Consider the following 11,625-nt stretch of genomic DNA (forward strand, 5'->3'; position numbering starts at 1 on the left):
ACCCAGATCGAGTCTCAGGCTAAACCGACTGAAAACTGCAGTTCCTCTGTCCTCGCATCCCTCTTCTTCACAAAAGTGGCTCCTGCCACTCGCCCAGCAGCAGAGCTGTCCAAACCACCCAAGGGAGTGGCCGCCCTCGGCTCCCAGCGCTGGAGGCTGGGTGGGCTGTGGCTTCCAGCTAAGGGCCTTTCTGCAACTAGGGGGCCTGTGATTTCCTGAGAGTCAGTGGAGGATTTTTGCTGGGAACCTTAAGTGATCCTCAGAGAGTCCCCAGCACACGCAGAGAGACCCAGCACCCCCTCTCTCCCCCCCCCCCCCGGTTTCTGCAGATTAATATACAAGGCTATGGAGAACAATCAGTCTTTAATGGAAATAAAACCAATCTGCGTCCCAAAGTTTTCACCGTCACGTACATGCGAGTAGAACTTTTCAGGGTGGCAGGCCGTGCAGAGTGTGAGGTTTCGTTTCGGGTCCGTCACAGAACCGTCTTGAATGTTCTGAGGCAGAATCCCTCCAGCCTCCAGGAGGACCCTAAAGAGGGGGGGGGGGAGGAGAAGGCCGGGCCGTGTCAGCGTCTCTCATGACTGTCTTCTATCTGTCCCACCTTTGATGCCACCCCTCCCTTGGGGAACTGAAGGGGGGGGCATACATGGTTTTTCCTCCCCAGTTTTATTTGAGCATCCCTCTGAGGAAGATTATTCCACGTGTCACCCTAGGAGCTTTGTGGCAGAATGAGGATTTAAACTGAGGCGGTCTCAACCACCAGCCCAGAACGGTTCTCTATGCTGAAATACTGCTTCTGTCCACACCTTGCTCAATACTTTATAACTTGCAGTCTTGGAAACACACAACAAAATGCTTTGAGGGGCTTTGAGAGAAGCCACTAGAAAAAAGCTCTGCCAGTCACCTGACAAGAAGAGATCACTCCAGGTCCCCAGCGAAGAGATTAGAGAGTTAAGAATCAAAATTTCACAGGTCAACTCTTGGGTGAAAACAATTATCATCAATGTGTTAAATCCGACAAGGTTTTTCACTGGCCTAAGAGGGAAGAGGGGTGGTCCCTCCACCCATGACCACAGTGTCATCCCCCCCTGTGACCTTTTGTCCCCCCTCCCCGGCACAGCCCTTCTAAAGGTCCAAAGCGGCTCCTTCTCTCTTCTGGGCCAATGGAAAGCTGGAAGGATCCATCCCACTGGAGAGAACAGTTAAATGGCCGTCCCTCCCTTTTATGATAATGAAAGCAACGAAATCAGATCACTCGTAGACAGGGGGGGGGTCTCCTCTACCCGGGGAACTCCCCATGTACATGGAGACAGACATACGTGTAAATTAACCGAAATGAACACCCCTGCCCCACCCCCTAAGAACCTGAGGAGAACTAAGCAGGCTTCAGGAGAATGAAACAAACTCTTCCACGGCTCTGGACTGTCCATCTCCAGTGGGAGGATGTTCCTTACCGGGGGGGGGGGGGGGCGGGGGCAGCACATGAGAGCGTCCCTATGGCTGTACCTTGGCACCGAAATGTTAAATCTGAGAGGTTTCTCTAGTCAGCTCTAACAACACGTGATTTATATACCACCCTTCAGGACAACTTAATGCCACACTCAGCAGTTTACAAAGTGTGTTGTTATTAGTATTATTATCCTCACAACAATCACCCTGTGAGGCGTGTGGGGCTGAGAGCGCTTTGGAGGAGCTCTTACCAATCCAAGGCCACCCAGCTGGCTTCAAGTGGAGGAGGAGTGGGGAATCAAACCCGGTTCTCCAGGCTAGAGTCCTGCTACTCCTAACCACTACACCAAACTGGCTCTCCCGAGGGCCGTGATGGAACACAGGAGTAGCAGAAACCCTCTTCCGTGTTGCTCCCAGCCGTTCCCACCAGCAGAGAGCCCTGTTCCCCCCCAGGCACAGAATCATCCGGGGAAGGCAGCCTCCAGATCCCCCTTCCTCGGTCGCCCCCCCCGCCCCAGATGGTTAGGCACCTCCCCACATTCTACAGCACTTTGAGTAATAAACTGCATTTTCAAACACACCAGCCTTACCGTGTTGCCCTTCTGATGTCAACGGAGGGTTTGGGGGATTCCAAATGTCTTACACATTTTGGATCAATCCTGTGAAATTCTTTTGCCGATTCTTGCGGTAGTGTAAAACAACAGGGACCAACCGATGGCCCCAATACTACAAGTATATCTTTCACCTGACAGCCGTACTCCGCCACCATGGCGTTAACAGTAGCCACAGAGACGCCCAGCAACGTGCCTTGCCAGCCTGAGAAGCAGGGGAGAAAAAGAACCGGATGGTTTCTAGGGTTTAACAACCAAATACAAAACCACAGGCGGAGCAGTTCTCGCTTCAGGGTATGCTGGGATAAACTGTACAACTTCAAGGGATTTAGGCACAGAGATGAAAGGGCCCAAACACAGCCCTCCCCCAAGACTTTTGTTGAACCGTTCCAGTGGGAAAATCAGGAAATTTTGAGGAGCACTAAAAAAAAAACTCCTGTGAAACATTTTCTAGTGGGATCAATAAAATGCTTTTTAAGATAAAAGTTTTACTCAAAATGTGCAGCATGGCATTTTTACATCATTGCGTAATTACAAGCAACAACTGCCAGGAATCCTGGGGGAAGGGGAATTCCCCCCCCTCCTCCTCATTTTTGCTCTTCTTCACTCAGCTGTCTTTCTCCTTCAATCAAAACTGGGTAATATTTTTTGCTTGCAGAAAACAAAGGCACTTATGCTTCTAAAGGCTTCTAAATTTCATGAGGATGCCACACAACTTAATTTTATATGCTAAATTATAGTTACAGATATATTTTTTAAAACAGTGAAGGAAATTTAGGATTGATAGGAAAGCAAGCATCATATCTCTAACAGCTAGCTGTCCTGCGTGGGTATTCTGCAGTTCAGGGCCACTGGGCACAGCCCTGGCACCCTGGCACCCACGCTGCCCGCTGGCTCTGCCGCACTCCTGCTGTGAAAACGAGCACAGGGGGCCGCCTGCCTGGGCCCCCTTCCCACAGGTCAGCCAGGGAGAGAAACGGCTTGTGCAGCCCTTCTGTGCCTGTTACACCCAAGTGTGGGCCTTTTCTCTGCCTCCCGGTTGAGGCCACAACTTCCTGGAGGACTTACCCAGGCCTAAGCGATGGAACTGTTTTAGTTCCTCAATTAACTAGACGCCATCCAGCCAAAGCGCAGCTTGTTTCAGCCCCAGGAAGTCAATAGGAGAGAGCCAAGCAATGCCTGAGGTCGTCTCCTGGCACTGACTTCAATGGGACTTGAAAGAGTTCGCACACGCCTAGGATTGGAGAGAAATGGCCTTCTCCATGGGAGGCCCATAGCTGGCACTCGCAAGGTTTTCCTCAGACTGAAAAGCAGCCACAGAGGGGTAAGCGCCTCCCTCCCCAATGGCTGATCTTAGTTACGGAGAGGGACAAGGGCGGGTATCCCCAAGCGCTGGCACTTTCAGAGGCCACGAGAAATCTCCACTGATGGAAGGGATTTCCATCCGCGGAACAGCATTTCTTTGCTTTCTCCTGCTGCAGCCCGGAGCGACCCCCCAGAATGCCGGGGACCCCCAGGAAAAGCATGAGCAGAGAGAGAGACCTGCAGCAGGGGCAGAGAAGTGGGTGGGAAACAGGACAGAGGATGCCGCGCTTGACAGAAAGGACAACGGCATACCTAACTGAAGGCAGCATTGTGAAAGGAGAGACAATCCAAGGAAACGGGTGGCAATTGATCCTTTGCAAAACCGAGGGACGTTACCTGAATGAGCAGCACCGCAGGCTTTTCTGACAGGATCAGCACAAAGCACGGGGATGCAGTCGGCTCCAGGAGCGGCAATGGCCACCCCTCTCTGATCCGTCACTATCCCATCATAGCTCTTCGGCTGGGCTTTCCCCATGACCCAAACATCGCTGGCATGGTTGACCTGTTGAGATCAAGCCAAGATTTAACACACCCTATGCAACACCACCGGCAAGCCGAGAGCTCTGCCGAGCACAGGGCGCCTCAAACTCCTACCCAGAAAGCCTCTCCGGTGTGTTCTTAAAACCAGAAGAAATGCTCACCCACAGACAACCAAAGCAGGTGGGGGCCCAGTCAACTGTCAAGGGACGGGAAGTCAGAGGGCGCAGGCAGCTGCTTCTCGGGATAGTAAGAAGGGTTACATTTGCTGTCGTGTTAACGACATCAGACGCGATGATGAGCACGCACAACTTCTTGTAACTGGCACCATTTGTAAGTGTTACACAGATGGCATTCCATATGGATAAAACTGCCTCTAGTCATTAATTTAGAAATCTGGGAGTTCAGCATCCAGGAGAAAAATCTCTTCCGGGATCGGGGTGTTAAGGACTGGCTGCAGTTGCTGAGCTGTGCATGTGCCCCAGCATGCCATGCAAAGCCACAAACCGCAAGAGTGGCATTTCCTCCTCCCTGTGGTGGATCGGGCAGCATCAGGACAGGAAATTCACTATTTCAGTCCTGCCCCCCAAGGGAAGACTCTTCCTCAGCTCCAACAGGCTGTGTCAGCCCCAGGAGGCAGTGGGTGCCTCTAGGGGCTGGCAGGGCAGAGAGTGGCTGCGCTCCTGAGGTGCAAAACAGATTAAAAGTGTGAACGAACGACACATTCTGTTGGATGGCACTTGATCTATGGAGCCTCTGCTCGGCACCAACGGACTTGAACTCTCTCTCAAGTAGTTACAGGGGCTGACGGAGCAGAACAGCAGCAGTGTGAGCCAGGAAACGCCCACTTCTCCTCTCCCCACCTCACCACCGTGTCACTGCCACATATAATAATATTAATAACAACAACAACATTCAATTTATATACTGCCCTTCAGGGTGACTTAACACCCACTCAGAGCGGTTAACAAAGTATGTCACTATTATCCCCACAACAATGAACACCCTGTGGGGTGGTTGGGGCTGAGAGAGCTCTGAGAGCGCTGTGACTGACCCAAGGTCACCCAGCTGGCTTCAAGCGGAGGAGTGGGGAATCAAACCCGGTTCTCCAGATTACAGTCCCGCACTCTTAACCACTGCACCAAACTGGCTCTCATAGGAGGAAGGACTCTCCTGTACACACTAATAGCCCTCCCCCATAGCAGCCTAGACCACGTTGGTGCACCCAGCACAAAGGCCGCCGCTGCCCTTCTGCATCCCCGATGGTTAGGCCTGGTCAGTGGATCTTACAGAATTCACTGACAAAGCCAGCCCATTTCTGACCCCCCCCCCTGCCCTTCGCTGTTTCTTCAAGGGTAAAAACCACCTCCTCCCTCCAGTCCTTCAAGAAAAAAAGGCCTTCGCACAGAGAGGCAAGCCTGGGGCAGCTGGGCTGCCACTCTCTGGAGGGGTGGCAAGAAAGGTCCGTCACGACTGGGTGTCAGAAGACCAGGAGATGTTTGGCTTCTTCAGTAATTCCTGTAAGTCTCTCCGCACTGAAGTTTCTGTCCCATGCACAGGTGCTAAATGTTTTGTGATCTGCCTGCTACTGCTCTGAAAGATTCCTGTCCTTTACTATGCAACGGTGCTGTTCAGGGAGCTAAGAATCAGCTGCCTTATTGTTCCGTATGCCTCAAAATCTTCCATATTCTTTCACCAACAGTTTTCAGTCCTGAATTATTTAGGCTACTCAAACTTAGCTACTCAAATCTTGACCAACTGTACGCCCCAATTAAATTGGGAAGATTTGGGAGGGGGGGATATCTTTTCTTTATACAAGAACCTACAAAACACACTGGTGGTCAGTTCTACCTTGGCAGAAATATCTTATCCTCTTCTCTCACCTAGGAGAATGCCACTGCTGGGACAGTCCCTGCTGAGACACACTGAAATGCTACAATCCATGGTTTCTTGGTGAACTATTTCATTCACCCTGAAATGTAAGCACGCATGGTCAAGGAACAAAGAAAGATAGAAGCAACATACTGAAGAACTGTAGAGATGACAGGGTGGCAAATTCCTTCAAAGGAGAATCTTTGGGCAAAGAACCTGAAATCTTAAAAAGTGAAAGTGACACTGAAAGCAACTGGGAGAAACAAATCTCCTGGAGCAGACCAAGTATCAACAGAGCTATTTCAGACCACAAAAACTGAGTCCACCAAGCTCTTAATCAGAGTATGTCAACTAGTACGGAAAACGAAACAACGATCCACAGACTGGAAATGCTCCTTCGACATTCCAGTTCCAAAACAAGGAGGTGCCAAACATTTCTGCGGGGCCCTGATCCAGCTCACCTGCAGATTCTGCAGTGGCCCCAGGAGCTCTTGCTCTCCCCGTGTCTTTTCAGATGCCAAACTAGCCCCCCCCCTCTGCGTTTTGTCACCTGAAATGTTGCAGGTGGGAACAAGAGGTGTTGCACTCAAACGAGATCCTGATAACTACAACCAGGGCTTTTTTTCAGCTGGAACGTGGGGGGACGGAGTTCCTGCACCTCTTGAAAATGGTCACATGGCTGGTGGCCCCGCTCCCTGATCTCCAGACAGAGGAGAGTTGAGATTTCCTTCTGCGCTGCTCCAGTGGCGCGGAAGGCAATCTCAACTCCCCTCTGTCTGGAGATCAGGGGGCGGGGCCACCAGCCATGTGGCCATTTTCTCCGAGGGCAACCCACTGAGTTCCACCACCTCTTTCCCCAGAAAAAAAGCCCCGACTACAACTGCTTTTAAAATGGCGTTGGCGGCCATGGGATGGACTGTGCTTGCTAAAGGTCAGAAGGGAAGGATGCCATGGCCTCGGGGGCCTGTCATTCCACAAAGCCCTCAACCCCTGAAAGGAGCAGGGCTCTCACTGAGGCTGCAAGTCGGCTAGCCATTCCGGACCTGAAAGGCTCCTGAAGCTTTTAAGAGCCACACAGGTAAGTACTCTTTGTTTTACCTTAACACTATGATACACCTTGGGGTCGAATCCAGCAGCAACCGCTAACCTGCGAAGGTTCTCCTGGACCACAACTGGTGGGTCACGCCTCTTGGAACTACTGAAAAGATTGAAAGAGCTCAGAGTTGGGATATATGAGATGCCGCCTGTTCTTGTAGTGAACCCATGCAGGAAGATATGATCTGGGGGAAATAAAAAAAAACAAAACATGCACCGACCGAACGTTACTGCCAGCACAAGTTTAAAGAAAAATCACTGAGGCAGAACAGCAGTTGCGGAACATAAAACTTTGCCCAGCATTCCCCATTCTTTGGCCAAGAAAGGGTCACCTTTATTTTTCTCAGAAAAGAGGGATGGAAGGAAACATGGCCCGTTTTGGAGCAAGAATCCTCTTACGCCTTTGGCTCCTCTGCAATCAGAGCCATTGCCTTTCTCAGCCCGCTCTAATCACAGTATTTGCCCAAAGACACCAAATTCTATCAGACCTCAGCTACCGTGTAAGTCAAGCAAGGACACATGGGTGGGAACGAGGGCAAGTTCTAAGATGGCTTTCTACCGACATGGGTAGTTACAGTCAGAGTGCAAGCATGCCTGTGCCTAACATGTGTTCGCTGCTCTTACCATTTATGCTGCTTAAGAACTGAACTGGCATCATTTAGCAATTGCTTCAAAGGAAGCCACATGCCCCCGCCTTTCACCTGAACTTGGTATTCAGGATTTCACCTCCACTTCGCCATCAACACCAGCCAATCTCTGGCCACATTCAGAGAGCGCAACACAGTTCTGTGTCCCTGTGGTGGGCCTTCAGTGCTTGTTGAGGCAGGCCACACGAGTCCCTCCTTCCGTTCAGTGTTCTTGTTTAGGAAGCCCTGAATCCAGCTCCAGTTTGCAGTGACAGCCAAATGCAGGCACCAGCCCAAGCAGCCCACTGGGGGTGGGGGAGGCAGGCTTGGAATCCTGGTGCAGGAGGCGGCAGCTCCCTCCAGTCTGCCCGGGAGGGGGGGGGCCTGCATTTGGACAACTCAACAAGCTGCAGTTTGATCCATGACCCCGCCCCCCCCAGACCAGGAAGCTTTCAGTCACTCTCTGCAGGAGGGAGGGAGTCGTGCCAGGGTGGTGCACCCGTCTTGACAGATTTGTTGTACAATCTGAACGTGGGCCAAATACTGAAAAATTAGCCCCCCGAAGAAGAGCATGAAGCACTAATAATCTTTCCGATGGCCACGTTACCTGGAATCAGCACAGATCTGAGAATTCTCAGTTCCCCTTTCAGAGCAGGAAGACTCTGCAGGTATATTTTGATTTCACTCTGAATCCTTCCCAGATCTTGGTCTGTCAGTGGTGGCAGAAATTCACCGTGAGATCCTGAGGGTTGTCTGATTTTGCTTGCTTCAAAATTCACGTGTAGATCACCAAACTCAAACTGATAAACGCTGGTGAAAAGCTCATTAACAAATGCTCTCATTACGGCTTTTCGTTGTGAGGGCAAGAGCACTTGAACGTGGCTGATGTCTTTTTCATCCAGCTTTTGTTTGACAGCATACAAAGCAGCCACTGTGCTCTCTGCACACACAACCTCCCGCCCTTGCTCTGGGCAATGGAGGTCCTGCACTACCGAATGCAACACATCTTCGCCGTTCCTTCCGCTGGGAAGGGGTTGGCAACACATAAGGCACACAAATGGGACTTGGCCGTTGTCCGCCTTCCTAACAGCCTCCAGGGTCTTGATCACTGATTCCTGGCTCCAATTATTCCAAGGGTCTGGTTCTTCGCTCGTCAGATCTATCAGTACTGCCTTTGCCATATTCTAAGTCACTGAAAAAACACTTGAAGACGTCCAAGTAGCCTCTGCAAGGAAAAAAAGAACAAGAACGCATCTTCTAAATATTATATGGTTTTCAATGAAATGCCAGCAGAGTTACCCTGCTTACACGAGGCAAAGAATCAAGAGGCAAATCGAAGAAGTACCAAACAGATTAATTTTACTAGCCGACGCTAAAAAGGCTCATTTTTAAAGCACTGTTGAGTCTTCCAACAGGGGGAAATCTTAATCCAAGAGAAGCAGCAAGCCTCAAAACTGTTTCCATTACACTTCAAAGCTCCTATACAGGAGTTCTGAAATATCTATCATGCACTTAAAGAAGCGGAGGCCTGCTCGGTCCTTGCAGTGGGATTTTTCTTCGCTGAAGTGCTAGAGGGGGCTAACTGCCCCTTTCAGAGCAGAAAACCCGTTTAGCGTTATTTTTTAAAATACATCTGCTTTACATGCAATTGAAATTTTGCTCAATATTGTATTACAGCTCACATGTAATCCGGTTTTGTAAATGTGTTTTAATTAATAAGCAAACCAACCCCCTCCACACACACCCCGACATTCATTAATGCCAACTTCCAAAGGTGAACTATATGGACCATGCATCTGACGAAGAGAACTGTGATTCTCGAAAGCTTATGCTACAATAAAATTGGTTAGTCTTAAAGGTGCTACTGGACTCTTTTATATTTTGCTACCACAGACTAACACGGCTAACTCCTCTGCATATATGTATCCCGTGACTGTCTTCTGAGAAGTCTTTCTCCAACATTGAACACGGAAGGATTTCCTTTAATAAAGATTCCCCGCCCCCCCCAAAGGAAGCCTTTCTCCACCAAGAGGAAAAGAGCCCCCCATTTCCATAGGGCAGCCTTTCTCTCTCGGGGGGAAAATGTAGCAGAGGAGCGTCACAGGATCCAACCCGCTATTTACAAGCCATGCAAATCAGTTCTGCTGCTGGGTTGAGAGAGATTGCTTTGGCTTTATGCTCGTTTTTGAATTTTCTGCGACCATCACCCTGCGGTCTCTCTGTCTGCTTCACCGAAGCTCCGGAGCGTGGTTCGTTATTGTATCTTCCCTTGCAGGGTGTAACCTGCCTTGGCTCTCAGCGAAGAAGGCCGCCTCCGCCTCCGCCTCCGCGCGCTGGCAGCAATTCTCCTATTCTTTTTAAAGAGCCAGGGGGCTCCACTTGCGCGCCCGCTCCTCGTTGCCAGGCGCTTCGCGTGCCGAAAAGGGCCGCCCAGGCCTGAGGTGGGCACACCTGCGCGCGGCGCCGCCCGGCGGGAAATGCTGCCGGCCGAGCGGAGGCGCGTCCAGCCGGCTCGCGGGGAAGCCCCAGCCGAGGCCCGCGCGGGGCAGGCGGGAGGCAGCCAGACGGCCGGCCGGCCGGCCGGCCTGAGCGCAGGCGGAGGGGCGGCGCACGGAGCGACGTTCCTCTCGGGCCGGCCCGCCGCCTTGCCCCCCCCCCGCCCCGCCCCGCCCCGCCCGCTCCCTTCCTCCGGGCCAGCAGCCGAGCTGCCCCCGCCGCCCCCTCGCTCCGAGCCCGGCCGCAACGGGAAGGGTGGCGGCGCCCCTCCAGCCTCGCGAGCGGCAGGCGGCCCGGCCCGGCCCGGTCCTCACCCGCTCAGCCGCCGCTCTCGGCCCCAGCGGAACTCCCCGCCTCTGGCCGCCCAGCCTAGCCCGGCCCAACCCGGAAGGCGCCGCCGGGCGCGCCGGAGCCGCCACGAGGCTCCCTCCCGGGGCGGGCGGGCGGGTGCAGCGGGTGCGCCCGGGCGGCGGCTGGCCGAGGACTGCGCGGGGCAGAGGCGGGGGCCGAGCCGCGCGTGCGGAAGCGCCGTCCGGGCGCCGCCTCCGCCTGGCCGCCCCTGCTGGGCTCTGCGGGGCCCGGGCGCTGCCGCCTCCGCCTGGCCTGGCCTGGCCCGGCCTTCCTCCGAGGACTAAGCAGCCCGGCCGCGCTTCGCTTCGCAGAGCCGACGAGCGCGGGCTGCCCTGGGCCGGCCGGGGCGACGCGCCCCCTCTGCCCCCGCCCAGGCGCCCTCTGAGGCCGGGCAGTGGAGAGCAGCAGCCCCCCCCCCCTTCCCCGGTCCGGCTGCGGAGAGCGGCTCCCCTCCCTCCCCTCTCCGTGTGCGGGTGATGGTGTCTGTGTGTGTGGGGGGGGGGGTGCGTGTGCCCGCTGCCGTTTCCAATGTACTGCCCCCCCCCCCCCGTGAATTCGCAACTCCCGAAACGTGCTATCAAAGTCCGACCCAAGCGCTGCAAGTGGTTCCATTTTAGCTTCTAGGGAGGTTTCCGGCCTGATTGGCTCGAAGACCCGCTTCTTCGTCTTTGGGGCCGTCCGTCGTATCTGTTCTTTCTCTTACGAGGAGCCGGTCATCGGGCGGCCCCCGGGGCTTGCGAAGAGTACCAAGTGCAGGGGCGCCACCTTGTGGCTTCCACTGGAAATGGCCAGTCTACCAATGGAATGAAACGCAGCCGTAGTGCCAAAATACTTCTTTTGCCAATCTTGTCTTTCGGACAACGTTTACTGTTCCTGTGGCAGGCCCATGTTTGTTAGAGATACGCTGAGAAGGTCTTTTGCGCAGGCTTGACTCAGTGGCTGCTTGTGGAGTTTGGGAAGAGGAGGGAGTTGCTAGAGGGCTGCTGCAGCACAACTTGCCCAGGTTGTGCCTGGCAGTGGCAACTATACAAAGTGCCTGGCGAGGAACTCCGCAAGACTTGCCAAAGTTGGGCATTGTAGCAGCCATCACACCAGTGCAAGGCTTGTCAGGGCTGTGGCAGAGAGCAACCACTACGTGCCTTGCCCAGTTTGGGCTTGGCAGTGGTTGCCATATGCTTTGCCCAGAGCGGGCTGTGCGGTCCCCCCCCCAGCTTGCCCAGGGGCAGCCTCCACACTAATTGCCTGCTGGTGACCACACAAGACTTGCCCAAGGTGTTCCC

At 53.5% G+C, this 11,625-nt stretch overlaps 1 protein-coding gene across 2 annotated transcripts; it reads right to left on the reverse strand.

Annotated features, from left to right (window-relative positions):
- Nucleotides 1-344: 344 nt before the first annotated feature.
- Nucleotides 345-10,379, reverse strand: LACC1 (laccase domain containing 1). 2 transcript variants are annotated; one of them, XM_054974893.1, is made up of 6 exons: nt 10,309-10,379; nt 8,106-8,723; nt 6,876-7,057; nt 3,765-3,930; nt 2,043-2,268; nt 345-531 (listed from the first exon to the last, which is right to left on the reverse strand). In XM_054974893.1, exons 2-6 carry the CDS (start codon nt 8,677-8,679, stop codon nt 357-359), a joined length of 1,323 nt encoding a protein of 440 aa, XP_054830868.1. In that variant the 5' UTR covers nt 8,680-8,723; nt 10,309-10,379; the 3' UTR covers nt 345-356. The 2 variants fall into 2 exon arrangements, with proteins under 2 accessions (XP_054830868.1, XP_054830867.1); XM_054974892.1 differs by lacking the exon at nt 10,309-10,379 and adding an exon at nt 9,706-10,006.
- Between the last annotated feature and the right edge of the window lie 1,246 nt (nt 10,380-11,625).

This window comes from Eublepharis macularius, chromosome 3 (genome assembly GCF_028583425.1).
Source record: "Eublepharis macularius isolate TG4126 chromosome 3, MPM_Emac_v1.0, whole genome shotgun sequence".
Taxonomy (NCBI): Eukaryota; Metazoa; Chordata; class Lepidosauria; order Squamata; family Eublepharidae; genus Eublepharis; species Eublepharis macularius.

What these genes read in the sequence shown, in the direction of transcription:
- LACC1 (XM_054974893.1), bottom strand. Translation starts at nt 8,679, where the DNA reads ATGGCAAAGGCAGTACTGATAGATCTGACGAGCGAAGAACCAGACCCT. An exon ending in CAGATCTGTGCTGATTCCAG is followed by an intron (nt 7,058 to 8,105) that starts GTAACGTGGCCA and finishes TATTTCCCCCAG; the next exon opens with ATCATATCTTCCTGCATGGG. An exon ending in GACATCAGAAGGGCAACACG is followed by an intron (nt 532 to 2,042) that starts GTAAGGCTGGTG and finishes CCCCCTCTTTAG; the next exon opens with GGTCCTCCTGGAGGCTGGAG.